Below are 19,641 nucleotides of genomic sequence, written 5' to 3'. Positions count from 1 at the left end.
CTGAGCTTTATCCAGCAGTCAAGCAAGTGATTCATGCAGCCGAGGTAATAACTCTCTGGCCGCCCAGGGGTGTGTGTGTGTGTGTGTGTGTGTGTGTGTGTGTGTGACTCTCCCTTTTATTTCCTTCTGATGGTCATTTGAAACAAGCACATCACGATGAAGGTTTGAGGAAGGTATTCAATCTTGTGACAAATTCAGAGAATTACATCAGAGCGAGGTTAAAATCCATATCGTGAAATATTCAAGCGGAACAGGCCTTACTCATCCAGAGGTGCTTTCAATAAGGTAAAATATTCATGACCCCCTTTATGGTTGTAAATCCTGTATTTATTTTTAATATTCATACTAAGACCGTTAATTGTCCTGTACATTTTTCCAGCACTCAGGACTCATTAGTTTTGCCTTTATAATTTCCTCATATGTAGTCGGGGTTTAAAGATTTATTTCCCATCAGCACGGTGGATTGGAAAGCGTGTTCATAGCTCGCCATCTGAATTCATTCCCGGTCTTTTTCAATTGTTTTTCTGGGCTTCTTTACGTCTCCCGGCTTCAATGAAAACATGAGCATCCTCTCCAGGGAACCCTTACCCTGCCCCCCCCCTTCTGATGGGAGAGTCAACGATGTCAATGCTGTGTGTGTGTGTGTGTGTGTGTGTGTGTGTGTGTGTGTGTGTGTGTGTGTGTGTGTGTGTGTGTGTTTGGGTATTTGGTAATGGTACACCACCTCATACCTTATTTATGCTGATGTCTCTGTGCTGGCTCTCTCGGCTCTGAGGGTAAAATGGAGAGATGGATGGAGGCTGCTCAGAACGGATGGATGGGAGGACATCACAGAAAAAAGGTGGCTAAATGAGAAGCCGCGTGGACAGAGAAGTGGAGGAGCGGGAGAAAAAAAAGACGTATACAGGTGAAGGCGGCGAGGAGCAGCAGAGCAGCCATCCACCGCCGGAGCCCGTTGGAAGCTGTCTCATTAACCACGCTGAACACACAGAGCCTCCCTTAGGTGCATTGCTTTAACAATGATGAGCAGCCTATCACCATCATAAGTCACCCTCACACACACACACACACACACACAAACACACACACACACACACACACACACACACATGCAGGTGTTTGCTGCCACAGTGGTAATGAGCACTGGGATCTGTGTCTTCTCTAATTCCCACGCAGAGCTGTGGAATTTGCTCGGAAACGATCGGTGGGGAAATGATGCTAATGACAAACTGTCTCCATCTGCCTGCGCCGAGGCTGCCGCCTCAGAAGCAGCACGAGGAGCCGATCGGATTCAAATTGAAAACATTCATCATGTTTCCAAGTGACATTTAGCGCAGCGGCTCCGGTGTTGAAGTTGGCTCTCAGCGCCGGGGAGCCCCAGCTTCCTGTTGAGCCGTCGTAGGGATGCTGTTATCTGAAGTCAGAAACCTTCACACAAAGAAACAGTGACACACCTGTCTGTTATAGCCGAGGGGGGGTTCTCTGCTGCTGGTGGGGGGGATACATTTTCAGAATACATTTACTGTATATACATTTAATAACATTTTACAAAGCCTCAACTTGAGTTTAAACACTGTGAAGAATTAAAGGTTGAGTAGGTGATTCTATTCAGAAACACTTTCTGTTATATTGAATCCTAACATACTGATAGCAATGAATAAATTAAATGACATAAAAAAAAAAAATTCAAATATCATCTGTGGCCATGGCAGGAATTTAAAAAACCCCTCCAATCAAAAAAGCTGGGCTGAAGAAAATAATTGGATGGCCTGCCTGTCTGTCAATGCTTTCTTTCTGATTGCACACTCACAGAGGTCTGATCGAAGGGGGCGGGACTTATTCAGTTCGGCGATGCGTTCAAAGTCTCTGTGGTTTTTCCGATGAACCAACTCAAACCCTGAAATGAACTGAAACTTTAGTTAAATGTGCTAAATTGGAAATCCAGAGATTGAAAGGGACTTAAGCGTCAGTTGAAGTGTGAAGCTGAAGTAAAAGTGCTGACTAGAAGAACACTTGGGGAATGTGTGATATCATGTCAATTACAGTGTCGGTACAAAGTGTACACACTGATAGAGTTAGTTAAAGTGTAAATGCTAAATGGAGTTGAGGAAAGAAAAAGAAATGTCAGCGTCAGTTGAAGTGGAAGCACTGAAAGGTGTTAAAGAGCAAATTCCTGAAAACAGTTCTAGTCAGTCGAAGTGTCGAACTGTGCAGGGAAATAAAGCAAAATTTGCAATTGATGTGTAAGCACTGGAAAGGGAAGGTGTGCTACCTTATGTGTCTGTCTCTCAGTGTTAATCTCAAATGTAATCGATTGAAGCAATAAATTCCTCAGTGGGTGTTATATTGACCAAGAGCCATGGAGCCATGCCATAGAAGAGCCTACATGTACCAGGATGCATTGTGTGCAACTTTCTGATGCCGTACCTCTTGCACAGCTAATTAAAAGCAGCTAAATAAAAATTGCCAGCTGCTTTTCTTTGGCTGTACACTCCTCCTTGAATAAATACAGCTGACTCAGCCAAAACACTGTATAATGTATTGTAGTCTCTAACATCCTTTTATTATTATTCACTTTTTCCCATTCAAAATGTTGAAAATGTATGTTGACGTGTACACATTTGACGTGAGGTAGTACTGTTGGCATTAGTAGTAGTAACAAGTAGTACTACGTGGACGTTCTGAGGTTCAGGGGTGTGAGCACTGTGGAAGTGAGAGGTCAATAAACGTTTTTCAAAGTAAATTGGAGTGTACACAGTGAGCAGCAAATACATTAGCTGTAGTATTCACAGAGCAGCAGCCCTACCCTACCCAGGCCTCACTAACCAATCAGAGCGTTTCCAGTCGGGGAGGAGGTATCTGACACGGACGAGTGCACATGAATAGCTCCATTAGATTCTGTCAAATGTAAAAGCTTCATATTCATGATCCTGTCTCTCACCTGTGTCACATCACTTTTAATGCCAGAAATATTGTCGCAACACTTTCGCAAATGAACGCGATAGTGCTTCATGCTAAGAGGGGAAAACTTCGACAGTGCAGCCGGCGGCACGGACAGAAAACTCTCTGACACGAACTTCACCCGCTAGCTGCCTCGCCCAGATCCCCCACAGTCACCTTAACCTTTTAACACGGATCAAAGGGGGGGCACAGAAAAAACAGAGGGAGAGACACCAGAAAGCTTTAGTCACAGTTCAAAGCACTGAGTGTGTGTGTGTGTGTGTGTGTGTGTGTGAGTGTGTGTGTGTGTGTGTGTGTGTGTGTGTGTGTGTGTGTGTGTGTGTGAGTGAGCAACAGCGATGGAGAGAGATGAAGAGAGCCAATGAGGCAAAACCCTGACTTCAAACACACAGATTAACCTTACACCCTTCTTCACAGCAGCACGTTGTTTCTGTGAAGAGCCAGAAACCCATTAGTGAGTCCAGCTCTCTTTTGGAGGATCACGATTGGGTTGCAGTTGCATCGTCTGAATACAAAGCTCACTGGAATAATCCACGTGAAAACTCAATCTCCATACAGTAGGTGGAGGCTGGTAAAACCGCAAGTCCTACCAGCGACTGACCCTGGTATATTAAAGCATGAACGTTTGACCTCTGACCCCGGGAGGTGCCTACAGCGACGATGGAGAGTCACCCAGATGTGCCGATCACTGGGACGAGAAAAATAACAAACAAAAACGGAGCCCAGCTGTGTATCCTGCTTTCAAGCAACTTTTAATACATAAAACCACAGGAGAAATTGCCATTTAGCTAAGCTGGAACTAATTGAAAAAGTCTGCACACACTCATTTTGTGTTGTTCTATTTATTCATTGTTTTTGTTGCTTTTCAGTTTTTGTAGTTTGGGAAAGTGTGCAGAAAAGAGAGGTGCAGTGGGGAAAAAAGGGGCAATCTTCCACAATCACAACTTTCGGATGAAATGAAACAGATTGTGTCACTTGTTTCCATGTGAAGCTCTTTCTGGCTACCATCTTTATCTGCTCGTATCCTGCAGGGTCAGGTGTCTGATGTTAGAAGCCGTCTCCACACACGGCACATAAAAAGTGATTCCATTCAGTGTTTTGCTTCCTCGCGCATGAATCAGCAGAGGTGAGCGATGCGAGCGACCTCACTCAGAAAATGTACACCGATTCAAAGAGCGCAAAACAAGGACGTCTTCCCATGACCCCTGGGGATTAGATGTGTCGTTCGAAACATACGTTACAATAAAACACCTTTTGATCACACGTGGCTGCTCCCTGCTCCCTCAACCTAAGTACATATTGTGTAATTTTGGAGTGTAATATTGGGGAAAATGAAGAAAACACACCAAGGTATTCCCATCTCCTCTGTGTAAATATCAGAGCTAATGAAACTCTGATGGAGGATGGGTGATACAGTTTGAGTAATTATGATAAATCTACTCTAAATGACCTCTGACCCACCTCAGGTGCCGTTTTACTAAACCTTATTCCAAACGTCCCGGTGCTGCTGGCGGCTCCCTCTCCTCGCGCTCCGGGGGAAGGCCACTGTCACTTAGCCGTGAGCTGCCTATCTGCACCTGTCAGGCAGCATCTCGTCTCTGAGGGTAAACGGGCAGAAAATAGCCCTGAGAACAGAGAGCACTATGGGAACTGAAGACAGGAGTGAGGTTGAGTCTCAGCTGTGACCGGGGGGGCGTCATCCTGAAGACCTGACGGCTCTCTGTGGACCTCTTGGAGAGTACTTGTACTTTACACCCCCATCTGTGGTACTTGTACTTAACACTCCCATTTGTGGTAATTAGACTTTGCACTCCAATCTGTGGTACTTGTACTTTACACTCCTATCTGTGGTACTTGTACTTTACATCCCCCATCAGAGGTACTTGTACTTTACACCCCATCAGTGGTACTTGTACTTTACACTCCCGTCTGTGGTACTTGTACTTTACACTCCTATCTGTGGTACTTGTACTTTACACTTCTATCTGTGGTACTTGTACTTTACATCCCCCATCAGGGGTACTTGTACTTCACACCCCATCTGTGGTACTTGGACTTTACACTCCTATTGATGGTACTTGTACCCTACACTCCCATCTGTGGTACTTGTACCTTACACTCCTATCTGTGGTACTTGGACTTTACACTCCTATTGATGGTACTTGTACTTTACACTCCCATCTATGGTACTTGTACTTTACACCCCATCTATGGTACTTGTACTTTACACTCCTATCTGTGGTACTTGTACTTTACACCCCATCTGTGGTACTTGTACTTTACACTCCTATCTGTGGTACTTCCACGTTACACTCCCATCAGTCGTACGTGTATTTACACTCCCATTGATAGTGGTACTTAACATCCCTCTGAGGGGTACTTGTACTTCACACTTACACAGTATGTAACTTCCACCTCTTAGAGGTAAATATTGTAGTATTTACTCCGCTACATATCTCTGAACACTTTACCTCACACAGTTTTTCATACCCTTCCTCTCTAGTGAAAACCAAGTATCTCCAGATGAGTTGATTTTGAATGTTTGTGATTCAGTAAACTGAAGGATGAAGTGTTCCTTCGTACGTTGGGAACATTCTCCTACTTCTGAAGCTAAATAAACTATTTAAAAAGCCTCTTGGATCAGCTGGAACACGAGTCATCACAAAGCTGAAAACAAAAAACATGGGCTGTTTTTCTGAGCTCATGCTCAAGCTGACTTTTTAGAGCTACGTGGTTCTCACAGGACAGTGATGATTCATGATCTTATAGAACATGATTCTTGCTCTGCTTTAGATTAAACTACACAACTGAGTGTAAACCCAGCATTTAACTTCTACATCAGCGGTAAATCAGAACAACCTTATTACTATTATCAATATTATAGCCCTCTTATTTGATCAATATATGACATCAAGTCAAGTATGGGTAAAATTGTAGTATTGATAGAAACGGCTGAAACAGAACAGATACTGTAAGAAATAAGCTTCTTTATTCAATCACAGTCACTGAAAAAGAAACTCCAACTATCGGCTAACGTAGAAAACAGAGACTTGTGCTCTCTCCTTTCACGTAACACAGAGTAAGATCTCTCCACGGATGTGGGATGGGGGCCACGCACAAATCTAACTAACAATACAAACACATACATATCTAATTCATCACATCCTGCACACACGACAATGGCTCAAAATAATCTCTTAAGCATGCATTGGCAAACAGAACTGCATCTGAGAACTTTAGAACAACAAATATCAGGGAAAACTGAAGAGAAGGAGGTGTGATGTCAGGAGATGGGTCTTCATAGTGGCTAGCAGTGAAACATGACACTGGTCATGAAGTCCAAGAAAAGATATCATCATCACAATGACACCATATGTTGGTGGCAGTAAACGTTTCATTCCACAAACATGAGACAAAAAAAAACAACAACTTCAAGAGCCACCTTTGGATGTTGTTTCAAATGAAAATTCAACATTTTCCTTAACAGCTAAACATTTGAGGAGAGGAAACACATTCAGGGATTTCATTTTAATTAGCAGAGATTTACACAAGGCAGTGGAATCCGACCCAGCAGCACACCTTGTTATCTTAATGAAAATGCCGTAAAATCAGACTGTCCAGCAGCATGCTGCTGCTCCACTAATTATAGCCTGGTGTAATAGATTCTCTCTGCACAGAACTTATAATTATTACAGTTGTAATTGGTGCCAATTAGAGAAAAATAATTTATTTATGCAGAAAAAGGGATGCTTAATATTTGGGGCTGGGCACTGCTGAAACCAAAAAAAAAAAACATGCGCGTTGGGGAAAATGTAATGATGTCGCTGTTTAAGAACGGGGTCTTTCATCCTCAAATGCTCCAAGTTTTTAACTCCTTTTACACAAATCCTTCATGTCTTTACACACAAGTTGTAAAACTAAGTATGAGCGATCTGGACTATCAGAACGTAATACGGTATGACTGATGGAAAAATGTTGCTTTGGTTTTGGCTCGGTTCTGCAAATAATGGTGCATGTGATCAAACAACTGGTAGGTAAACTAAGCCACACAGGTATCACACACAGTAGACATTGGACAAAGTCAGAAAATATTAAAAAATCTTGCTATTCTAAAATCTGTCTTGCTCTCCACAGAAAATCTATATTGCATACTGTAAAAGGTAAAGAACCAGTGTTTTGACTAATACTAAAAAAAAAACATGTTATATATTATTTGCACATAAATAAATCTGCTGATTTGAATTCTGGGATTTTCAGTTGAGACCATGTTTAGCACTTTCTTTTCTTCCATAAGTACAGGAAATAGACTTTCCACTGGAATCTGACTCTGCGGATCAAGTCTGTTGCAGCTCTTCTAGAAGTCTCTCTGGTGTCTCTGCTGACAAAGGAACTTCACTGTGCAAGAACTCAGCAGCCTGTTCTAGGATTGTAAAAATATGCCATATCACATTTGCCAACCCCACTGGACGAACTGTAATCAAACACTCTACTGTTCCAATTTGATTGTCTGGAACAAGCGTGACTCAAGCTGCTGTGTAAAACCGCACAGCAACAAACCGGCAAGGTGTTTGTACTAGGTCCTGCACATAAGAACGTCTGCAAAGGGGCCCAGGAGGTTCTTGTTGAAGATACACCTGACCCACACCAGGTAGGTGGTGAAGGGCTTTATGTTCTCTGAGAACGTGTAGTTCTGCTGGGGGAGGATATAAGGCATGTAGGTGTTCTCGCCCTGCTCCTGGATCCACACCTCGTACTTCACCTCTCTCACCTTCAGGTATTTCAGATTCCACGGGATCTGCCATGAGACTGTGAGTTTAGCCTCGTTCGTGGTTTGCACCGAGGTCTGACACTGGGGTTCTCGGACACGGCCCGGGTGGACCGTGCTGGCCGGCTTTGACTTCTTCACGCCAGGTTTTGTCTTCATACCCTCTTTGAGGGCTTCCAGGAAGGAAGGGATGTCCACTAAAGTGTCCTGGTAGATCCGGAAGAGCCACTCCGGGTTGCGGCAGCAAAGGTGCCTGGGGACATCTTTGCTCGCCAGGATTCGCTCTTGCTCCTCCTTCTCCAGGTGACTGATGCCCCCTTGTTCCCAGGGTCTGTCCGGGTAGGTGACGGTGTTCTCCTCCTTAGTGTTCCTCCAGGAGACGTAGTGAAGGTCCATGCCTGGAAGGGTGGCAAGGGTTTTATACGGGGTGTACTGCTCCGGGTTCACCGCAAACGGGAAGAGCTCCACCACAGCGGCTCCTCTGGGGAGGAAGAGCGAGGTGACGAGCTGAGCTCCGTGCATGCTGACTAACATGGAAGCGCCGCTGATCACCTGCACGATGCTGGGGAAAGACTGCTCCTCCAGGGATATGGTGACCACCCTCATCTGGAACTCCTGGGCCAGCGTCATAATTAGCTCCGCTTCATTCAGTATCAGCCTCGTTGTGGAGCGACTAAACACAACTATGTATTCATCCTTCCACTCTTTCTCATCTTCAGAACTGCTTCCATCCTTCTCTGCCTCCTCCACCCTTGTGATGTTCATTTTCTCCATCAAAGTCCTGGCGAACTGCCGGATCTCATTTCCTGAGACCAGCATGTTGGCTTTGGGCCCCTGCGGTTGAACAAAACCGTACTGGTACCAGGTGGTCATCTTGGACAAGCCAACGTAAGATTTGGTAAAACACATGAGCTTGCCAAAGTTCCTGAGCTGTTCTTTGAGCAGCGGCTGCTTGCTGCTGAGGAGTCGGTAGAGGTCAAAGTGTGGGCCCTCAGCCCAGCCCTCCATAAAAACCAAGCGCGCCTCGTCGTCTAGGTCTGAATACTGCTTCATAGTGTAGTAGGCTGGGATCAGGTCATCGTGGAACACATGCATTAGGTTGTCTGGATTAAACCGGTTGAGGATCAGTGTCACATCTGGTACGAACACAGGCTTAGGCATGAACTTTAACGCAGCAGCCGGGAGCTCTAAAAAGTTGAAGTACTGGGTGTTGTGATCCTCTACTGAGGACAAGTCCAGCAGGGCAGGTTGGAAGCGCCTGGACCCCAGGTTTGGTAACATGACAGAGGAATTGGAGTGGAAGAACACAAACTCCTCCGCCTCGGAGCAGTAGCAGAGGTAGTCGAAGCGGCAGACGCGGTCGGTGTGCATCTTGCCCGTGCAGACCATGCGGGTGCCCTGTTCCTGGAGGGCCTGGAGGGCGACATGGTAGTCGATGCGGGCTTGCGAGAGCTCCTGGGATTGCCGCGTCATGTGCAGCTCTTCCTCCAGGAGGGCGGCGTGCTCACTCAGCTTGGAGTACTTCCAAAGCAGGGCTGCGACTACGGAGACCAGCAGCCCGTTAAGGAGGGCGCCCACGCTCATCCTGCAGCCTGCCACCGACGCCCGCATCACTGCTGCTGCGGACCCACCTCCCGACTCCAGCTGGCCGCCGACCTCAGAGGGAGGCGACGAGACATCCGCCACCAGACGACAGCTTGGGAAAGGGAGAAGAGGCAGAAGAGGGTTGACCACAAGGGGAAAAGGGGGAGGATAGGACAGGGTAGATGAGGAAAAATAAGTAATTAGATAAGGTTAAATTAATCATAAAAACACAGCAAAATGTCATAATTACAGCAAGAAATTGATTCACAGTGCAGGGGACATGATGATATATATGCTATAATTAACACATTAGCCTATAGTGCTGCAGTGCTCTTGTCATGTCCGCGATACAATGCTGCATGAGAGCAGGTTTCAGCTCTCACCTTTGGGAATAGTGGTTGTTTACCTTGGTGAACAAATGAGACATTTTCCTAAACTTACAACCCCGTCGCCCTCCCTGGATATGTCAACACAAATTAGACTGTGAGCAGGCATAGAGAAAAAAGAACAAGTGTACTTCTCTCAACTCTACTCATCTGCATACCGAGAGAACAAGTGAGTCGTTGAGAGACTTTAAATCAAACCAACAGTTAACGGCCAGCAGCTGCCTGCAAACACGAGGCAGCTAGCATGCTAAATACCCATCCGAGGGGCAGCTTAAACAAACCTGCAGCAAGGGTTTCACATAAATTAATCACTTTGGCACTTTGTCCAAGTGCATGAGGTGCATGCACCAACACACAGCTGAGAGGAAGGGAAAAGGGATCTCAAGTCTGACAAAGTGGGATTTAGAGAGCGACTCTTCCCTGCTCCGAAACCGGCCTTCTGGCAGAGGGTCAAGTAGATCAGGTCATACTGAAACTCAACTGAAATTCATTCAAGCAGACATGAATAACACACTGACATGATTTTTAGTTTTAAATCAGATGCAAAAGGCATCCATGGATGTCACACAGGCAATTTTCAAGCTTTGCACTAGAGTCATACCGGTGAAGGAGTCTCAAACTACACTTAAATGTGCTTGTCCGCCACCCGGCTGAGGCCGCTAAGCTAGCACCAAGAGAAGCTGCAGTTGGCAAGGATCGAGGTCAGCCATCCATCATCGGAGCTTTTGCAAAAAGCACAACAGTGAAAGATGAGCTCAGTGCACAACAGCAGTTTCGAAGAACAATGAGAAAGCGGTTGTCTTCTACCATACAGTCGAGAAGGCAAGTTTTAGAGAACTACTACATTCTTAAACAGCACAAGCTGCCAGGACGCAAATAGTTCACCAAGAGGGCTAGCCTCGCTAAAACGAGGGAGAGCATCAGTAAAGATGTGAAAGTGGCCAACTTATTAAAATTCTAATTTAGTTATCTAGTTATTAGGAAGTTATATTTACAAGTGGAGTGTTGTCATATGACTTTTTATAGGAAAAAAATGTGGCTACTGACTCTGAACATCGTCTATCAGCACAACCCTACCTCCTTGGTTGTTCTCTCTTCTCCTTCTGCTCCTCCTCCGGTACAATAGTACAATATGTCACTGGCAACAGGGTCACTCTTTGTGATGAAACATGGCGAATGCACACGGGCGACAATATGCACAATTCATAACTTCAGCTGACGGCTCCAGAGACGAGAGGACCACGTCGACTGCAAAGACACGATCATGAAATGCATAACGAGAGTCAAATCCAGCACTTTGCATCTTAAGTGCAACTTTTCAACGAAAGTCATGACGAATATGGAGGAGAGATTTGTCCACACTTTATACACCCAAGGGAGCTTCATGTCATGTGCCACGACGAAATGCAACAGTGGATGTGAACATATACTGCAGTGTCGCCTTGACGCTGACGCAGCAGCCGGAAAAAGGTGAAATGAAGTGTGAAGAGGAGGCTTCTAGCGAGGCTAACATTATGCCGGCATCCTGCACGCTCCTCCAGCCCACAAGGACGAGTGCAGCACAAGGCTCACAGTGGCAGCAGTGCACACCGGCTCCCACGGGGACGCATGTCAATGCCCTCTGCAATTTGCAACCGAACGCTTTCAAAATGTCAGAGCCACTGCAAGACACCAAGCGTACGCTCACCTTCATTTGCATCAGCAAACAGGCTACAAGCAGAGACCTGTTCCCCGGTTCCGGTTGGGTTATTTAAAAACAAGCTAATCAAGCCAAAGGAAGACCTTAAAAAATTAGAGCACTCTCCCGAATCGGCTGTCTGTGTTGCAATTTAAAGTGACCTTGAAGAAAAGGTCAACAGATGCTGTTTTGCATCTCAACAGCAGTGTGAAGGGAGGGAGCCAAGACACCGGCCGGGAAGCAAAACGTTCAAATTAGAGAAAAGGTCACAGGTCAAAAGGTTCCAAATATAATCAAATGTTAGATGAGATCCGTCTCCCGAGCGATGCTAACACCGGGGAGCAGTCTCATATCCATACTTCATTTCAGAGTGAGCATGCTATTAAGTAAGCCACTGCTTCTGGAAACTGAGAAAATTCTGCTCTGAAGAGACACCCACTGCCGACACTTGTGCTGCCACGTCCTGTGTCATACAGCTCTAATGGAGAATGCATATTGTTACAGATGCATCTCTTATCAGAACTATTCAGACCCACACACACTCCAATCACAACTAAATAACTATCATGCTGAACAAAACTCTTAAAAACGACATTCTGGGAAGTTAGTGACGCACTAACACCATATGATCATCAGAACAGGCTTCCACTGAAGGCTGATGAGATCTAATAGTACCAGCCAGCCCCACTGTTACTTCTCTTGGCAACTTTAGTGGCACGGCTGGAGAGGAAGGATGACTCAAATGCAGACAGACATGGGTGGTCTGGGGTTGAAGAACGGAGGCAGGGAGTCAGGCAGCTTCGTGAGGATCTTTGAGTGCTATGTAAGAGAATGCATCTGAAGTCACTCACGACTCACTATAGTCCACTCGGGATGGGACAATTAAGGATTTTATCATGGCTGCGGCTAAAAAAAACACTCACAATACATTGATTACGGTGAATTTAGTCAAGTGACTTGAAAAAGCTGTCCAGCTCGCTATCATGGTAGAGAAGTGGAGAACAGAACCTGGTTTAAAAAATCCAGGATTATCAAGTTGCAAAGAACAAACAATGTTGCTATTTTTTTTTAACATTTATGTATCCTTATGGGACCTTATGATTTCAGATTATCAAATATTTTGCTTGTTTTTTGTTTTTTTTACAGAAAAAGATGTCATATGTGTGATACTATAAAACAATTTGTTGCAGTTTTTATTTCAAAATAAAAGCCTTAGACGTATACACAGCATCTCTGCTTACCAGGGGAACTGACATTACAACAAATTAGCTTACAATACATAGTTATTATAGAAATGTCGGCATTTTCAGCAGTGACATAATTATTGATGCGAGTAGTGTCCGAAAGTGTTTCTTTTTTTTTTTTTTTTTTTTAACAGATGAGCTCACTATACAGAACTTCCTGGATATTGAGCGGGGAGGAGTGAATGAGTGTGATTTTGGACACAACCTTAGTGAATATAGTCCCTGAGTGTTTCTAGTGAACAGGTTTCCCCAATACTTTACACCACTAAGGCAAACCACCTCTCCTTTACATGACATTTAGGACATCGGGTTATTGTGGAAAGCTGACAGTATCCAGGTTACTTCAATTGTGTCTTTTTTATACAAAACCAGGAAGTTAGTTAAATGGTATTGAATTTGAAGTCAATTTTTAATTTAATAAATCTTTTAATAGAGCTTTTAGATCTTTAGCTCAGATCTTTTTCTCGAGAGCTAACAGCTAAATTCGCTGCTAAATATCCCACTTTATTCATCATGTACTCGCTAACTTTGCACAGGTAGAGTACATTCGGTACATCGGAGCTTTTTAGCAAAAAATCTGCTGCTGTCAATTCCCCCTCATATCCAAATAAATCAGTTAAAAGAGGTTCTGTAGAGCTGCGGAGCTGGCTGCAAGTGCTTGTCGACATTTGATTTAACATCAATGTAAAACATATAATAGAGCTTTAAACGCATCATTGATTAAAGCACTTAAACCATGATTGAAGATCGGCACTTCTGCAAAGAAATGTCTATTTCTAAAGACACGGCAGCCTCAGATGAAGAACAGCGGTGGTTAGTGAGCCAGTAACAGCACCCAGTTCCATCAACATCTGACTTTGTACTGACAACGATTTTCTAACAAGGCAAATCATTTCGTTTTAATAAATGCAAGGGCTGGGGGTAATTAAAGGCTGACTGCATTCTGATGACATTTTTGCACCATTTTTGTCACAAATCAGAGCTGCAGAAAAAACAGCGCTGCACACCACTGTGCTCACACGCTGGCTGATCTGAGAAACACCAGAGGCGATCAGGAAAGTTAGAAAACACACAACCTTTCTGTACATCAGCACTTCTGCAGTTGGACTTCTCTGCCTAATAAACCCTGAGGCGGTCCGCCCACATGTAGAATACAGTACTGTACATCCAGCGACTTAGAAATGATATTTTCTGAGGGAGACATGATTTAGAAGCAAATGTGATTTAGTGTTAGAGCATAAAAGTGCATTTGGTTTCATCCTGGGCCTTGAACCCAAAGTAGAATGAAATGTAAAACTGTTGAAACGTTTGTGTCTGAGCTCTGAGGTTGTCGAAAAAGGTTCTAGAAAATGTGAAAACGGGTCAAAAATAGAGTCCATGCCCTTGTCCTTTGAATAAACTTTCCCTCTTATTGCATCATCGGAACAATACTGCAAGAATATTGCTTTCATTGAACATCTGCTCCTGACAAGCGAGCCTATAGTGCATCCAGGTCCACATCGCCGTAGAAACCAGAGCAGCTTCAGTCTCTCAACTGTAAAGCAGACAAAGTATTGTTGCTCTAAACCAAACAGAAACCCACAGCGAAACTCAATCTTGATAACCTTGCTCTGGGCTCAATCGATTCTCAGCGGATGTTTTTCAAGGCTGTGTGCTGTATGTCCTCATGCCTTTAAATTAACTTACAGTTTCTATACAGTCTTACAGTAATTATTATCCGACATGCTAACACTGCTGAACCCGCTTTCAGATACAAGAGATTGTATCTGCCACTTCGCAAAGTGCAGCCCTATTCATTTTCTACGGGTCATGAGCAAATCACTGTGTAAGCATTGTGAGAAGGTGACCAGCAACACACAAAAGGAGGGGGTTGAAAATGTGTTGCTTGATGTAAAAAGGGTGAACATGGCCTGTAAACTCTGTAGTATTTTGCTAAAAATGGACAAAGAAAAAGTGACGCATAAATTGAGACTTTAGTCTTTGCCAGGTGTGAATAAATGTCTCTGGAGCCTCTTATACTCTTTTCCCACCAAAATGTGAGTTGTAATATAACAGTCAAGCCTCTTTGAGCATTTCATTCCTCATAATCCTTAACAAAACGAGTCCAAGCCCACCACACCGCCTTTGTTAACTGTCTTTAAGTCACCGCGCTCTCAGCGCTGCCTGCGAGGCTGGCGCTAAAGCTGCAACTTCCCCAGTGTTACTGGTTAGCATATCCGTTGGCTCTGGTGACAATAAGAAGCCCAGTGATGTGGTGGAAGGTGGTGCGGGGAAGACTGGAGACTCTAATGCATTTTAATGAGAATCCTGGAAAGCTAAAGGGGCTCTGGGAGGGGAGCAACGGCAGCAGCCCCGCGCTGTGGCGGCTCGTTCTGCCCCTGGTGCTCATCATTCATCGCCACGCACAACCACAACCCAACCACAACCCAACCACAACCCCTCTTTGGAGGTAATCATCCCTCTTTCTCAACACTTCCTCCCTTTTCAAATAATCTCAGAGTGCATTTTTAAAAAAACTGACTGTATGAATCCTTTTTCTTCCTCCCTCCACCTGCATTTCCTTCCCTTCGGCCGCGTGATTGCTGATGTCCTCTGGCCGAGATGATGCGTCCTCATTCGTTGTCTTCTTTATTCCTGGACCAAATGTGGCCTGTCAGGTTGGATAAAGCTGCATGGAGCTCAGTGTGGCACGAGGGAGAATTAATGGCCCAGCAGCCATAATCTAGCTGTACAAAGACAAGTCTCATACCCTTTCTCTCACTTTGCATCTCTTTCTCAAACATGTTTGGACAGACAGGCGCGCGCACACACACACACGCACACACACACGCTCTGTTACATAAATGCGGTGCAATGCCATTCAGTCTACTGGCGAAAAATAGGCTGGCTGCTCCGTAATGACTGGCAGAAAAGGCCTCCGGTCTGTATTACACACATCGTCTGTCTACTGGCCTATTCCAAACTCGGACTGATTACTCGCGTGATTGATATCCCCTTACTTAATAACATTTACGTGCTTCTCCATGCCATTCGCCAACAGTGACCCGCTACGCCTTGTGAAACACAGCACGCTACATTGTGCTGCCTCTTCCCTCATAGGATACAAGAAAACCGATGTGTGTGTTAGTGTGTGAGTGATGGACAGACACAGAGGAACACAGGACGAGCCCAGGTCAACAGGTTATTTTCCAGGAAGAATACCGAGCCTGGATAGACACCGGAACGTATCTACCAGTGCTCAAGCTCCCGTATAGATTTTGGAAATTTCTGTAACCTGACAATTCAGATGGATTTCCGTCTTGTTAAATTTTGTGTAGGACACGTTAGTCTTAGAAACGATGCTACTCCCTTTACGCTCGTTTGAGGTGGTTGTTGCCTTTGTCGAAAAACAGTTGAGGCGCTAAATGGGTGATGGAAATAGCTTTGCTCAGCGAGAGCTTCCGCCCATGACACCAGCTGTGTTTCCGTTCAATTGTCATGCAAATTTTAAGGAATGAGATATGGTAAAAAATATGACTGTGAACGAAAACGTGATAGGATGATGCCTTTCATGTAGAAACGAATGACAGCCTCTTATTAGATGCACCTCTCAGTCCCATGTTGAGGTCATTGTGCCAGAAATCCTGCACTGCACATGAGGTCAGGTCCTTTAAAGCATACATCTCTCTGCAGAGACGTTAATGTACACCTTCAAAGAGGTATATCCACCCCAATGCAAAATATGTTTTTCTAACAATGCACTGAATCCCATACCGTGTGTGGGTGCATCTGCTGTGGAGTCTGCTCAGCAGTTACGGCATGTAGAAATACATGAATATCAGTTATATTAGAGACGCAAGAGTACTCACACAGGGCGGTCCAAACTCATCTTTTCCTGCACGGGTCAGCATTTCAGTTTTATGAAACGCAGCAAAGAATGGCTTTGAATTATTCCCACAGACGAGAGCAGAAATGAGGGATGCACAATTCATAAAAATGCTATTTAAAATCGCTTCATGGCGATATTTGTTTGCTCCACAGGAAACAAATTTAAGTGGAACAGGACGCTGCCAAAGAAATCACAATAAATGTGTTTCAATGAAAATGACGATAATGATGTAAAAATAAGCTTTCCTTCTGATATTGTGAATTGCTGTAACACAAGACCCTGTTGAACATCTCCACTCCTGTCAGACATAAAAGAGGACAGAGGGTAAAAGAAAGTGACAAAATCAAACTGCATGTGGTGAAGTGATGCAACAAGATCACATTTAACTTCCTAAACTGCCAATCAAGATAAAATAGTCAATTTTCCTCCTGTAAGTCTTTTTTTTATTTTTTATGAGGTCAACAACCACATTTGAAGGACAGGCGGGATAAAAATAAAAGTGAATGAAATACTGTCCTTTCAGCAGATGTTTTATAACGGTAGAGCTTTTATGAGTCTGAGATCCATCTGAAGAATTCAGCAAACTCCAGGGATATGAAACAGCTTCCCATCCTGGAGCTGATGGACCATAAATACCACACAAGCAGCATGGTGGTATTTTCATTATCACAGCGTCATATAGGTGTTATATAAAGGTATTGTGGAACAGACAAGGAGACCTAAAGATAAACCTCTCAGTCCAGTTTTTCATTTGTTCAGTAACAATGCAGCACACTGGAGGAAAATGATTGCAACAGGAGCAATTACTCTTACATTTGTGCCCTAAACCGTACCATTACATTGTACCGAAACACATTCTGGAGCTGGGTACGGATGCATGAAACTCAATTTACTCCTCTTTTTATTTGTGCAGTGGAGTTTCACTCTATTGAAGCAAAGATCCACAGACTAGACAATGGTTGCTATTATCAAATTGATAAAAGGGATATCACAATATTGTGAGATAAGCAATAGATTTTTTTCCCTTTCAGATCAGCTTTTACACCTATAGCGCAAAAGGGAGGGACGCACTGATCAGACTTTTTCAGTCCAGATACCAATACTGATGCCTGGGCTGTCGGCCGGCTGATAGTCCGATACCAGCGTGTAATTAATAAGCTGTATGCCTCACTGTGGAGGTGACTGCAATCATTCGCTTATGTGTAATGCAAAGTCACGCTCGACTTAAACATTGCTTTCCTAACTTTGTAAAACAAATAAATGCATGGATATAAATGGACCGAATTGATTATCGATAATACATCGTGCACCACTAACTTTGTAGGAAAATCTTCAAAATGAGCATTAAAATTCAAGTGTAAACCCTTTTAATTCAGCAACAAATTGGTAAAAACTTAAGCAGGCATTAACATTTTCAGTCTATAATGTATATAATAAATCATAGAATTGAACTGAATAGATTAGGCCCCCCATTGACATGATACCCATCCAGCTATTCGACTCAGTCGGCTGATATCAGATATTGGTGCATCCCAAGTAGGAAGGGATGCACCAATTTATTAAATTATAAAATAATGTATTCATATCCACTCAATCTCTCTCTCTCTCTCTCTCTCTCTCTATCCATCTATATAAACTCATTCATTCAGTTGAACTATTTTTTTATGATATGTGTGCAGATGTATATTAACAGCACTAAAGAGTTCACATGATAGATAATTAATTTGGTAATTTAACATATTGCAAGTCTTGAACTATACCTGTATGTCAGCTGAAGCGTCTCTCGTACGAGGTGGCAGCAGGACACACTCAAAGGCAAAGTGACAGCCAGGCTAACAGCAGGGTCTCGATAGGAACATGGTCACCCACACAGCCCATTATCTCCACAATGATGCTTACCGTCGGTGTCAGGGAAAACGTTGCTTTTGTCTTTGAAGTCAGTTGAGGGGGTTAGCTCGTCCAGGCAGCACAGTGCCTCCCTCGGAGCGTTGCGGAGAGGAGCCCGAGCATGAACACAGGACGCGTGCCGGCGCCGAGGAGAAGAATAGTGGTCGGACTCGGACGCTATTCTCAAAAACAACGGCGTGTTCAGTCACTCAGAGTCTCCGAGACGCAGGCGCTGCGTTGCGGCGTTGTTTACAAGCTAGCCGAGCTGTCAGAGAGGCAGAGGCGGATACGGCAGCTGCCTGGAGACCGACTCCACTCTGCTGTGTCCAGTAGTCTCCACCTACCGCCGAGGGAAGTCCCGCGCTCAGATCTCGCGATGACACGCGATCTCTCGTCGTCATATGTGCCACTAGTGATTATTGCATGGTGGTCATATCTGAGCCAGCGGGGAAAGAATGACTGAGATCCTTTATTTGAGGCGAAACTCTGCAGGAAAAAAAAAAAAAAAAAAAAGTTTTTGGTCTGTTTGGCGTCCACAACGTGTCTTCTTTCAAAAGAAAACATGCAAAATACACATGTAGGTGTTTATTTCCCTACTTTGTCCATTTGCCTTAGTTAATACCTTATTTGTATATTTAAACATAGCATTTCAGTAATGTTTGCTGCATTAATGTTTTCCTGTAAAAATGTAAGTTGCGACAAAAAAATCGGAATATATGAGTGAGAAACATACAAACAGGTGTATGTGCTTTTATACAGATGTAGCGTACTGCATGATACAGTTCAGGTGAGACACAAATTTTGTCGATTTGCATCTGTACATTTCTTCTAAATTCACAAAAAGTTAGCATTTCCTAATACCTTATTTGCATATATAAACAAAACATTTCAGAAAACTTGCAATACTTAAATATTTGCCATAATGTAAGATGGAAGGTTCATGGTGATATCTATTTTTTTGTTTTTGTTTTACCCCATTCACCTGTAATGTCTCAAAATGTATGGAATTTTACAATACACATCTTTAAAGCTGTGTATTTTTTTTCTCAGACGCTGAGCCAGAAATCTCCACTTCAGTATAGTTCTTACAAATACCAAAATGTCCATCATCTATATTCTGAAGGTTTTTACATAGGGGTTTGTTTATATAAGAAATATATAATATATCAAATGAAACAATTTCTATTCTGGAAATGTATGTAAATTGGCACATATCAAAACCCAAGGGGGGTCACAGACGGGGCATGTTTGCAGAGAGCAAAATCAAA

At 43.8% G+C, this 19,641-nt stretch overlaps 1 protein-coding gene across 2 annotated transcripts; it reads right to left on the bottom strand.

Annotated features, from left to right (window-relative positions):
* Window positions 1–5,936: 5,936 nt before the first annotated feature.
* Window positions 5,937–18,664, bottom strand: pomgnt2 (protein O-linked mannose N-acetylglucosaminyltransferase 2 (beta 1,4-)). 2 transcript variants are annotated; one of them, XM_084026501.1, is made up of 2 exons: window positions 18,386–18,664; window positions 5,937–9,422 (listed from the first exon to the last, which is right to left on the bottom strand). In XM_084026501.1, the coding sequence occupies exon 2, from the start codon at window positions 9,335–9,337 to the stop codon at window positions 7,535–7,537; it is 1,803 nt and encodes a 600-aa protein (XP_083882627.1). In that variant the 5' UTR covers window positions 9,338–9,422; window positions 18,386–18,664; the 3' UTR covers window positions 5,937–7,534. The 2 variants fall into 2 exon arrangements, with proteins under 2 accessions (XP_083882627.1, XP_083882628.1); XM_084026502.1 differs by lacking the exon at window positions 18,386–18,664 and adding an exon at window positions 18,247–18,266.
* Window positions 18,665–19,641: the final 977 nt, after the last annotated feature.

Source organism: Eutrigla gurnardus (assembly GCF_963514095.1).
Source record: "Eutrigla gurnardus genome assembly, chromosome: 14".
NCBI classification, from domain to species: domain Eukaryota; kingdom Metazoa; phylum Chordata; class Actinopteri; order Perciformes; family Triglidae; genus Eutrigla; species Eutrigla gurnardus.
This window is presented reverse-complemented; position numbering and strand designations above follow the sequence as displayed.

Coding starts and splice junctions, on each gene's coding strand:
- pomgnt2 (XM_084026501.1), bottom strand. CDS start 9,337: ATGCGGGCGTCGGTGGCAGGCTGCAGGATGAGCGTGGGCGCCCTCCTT.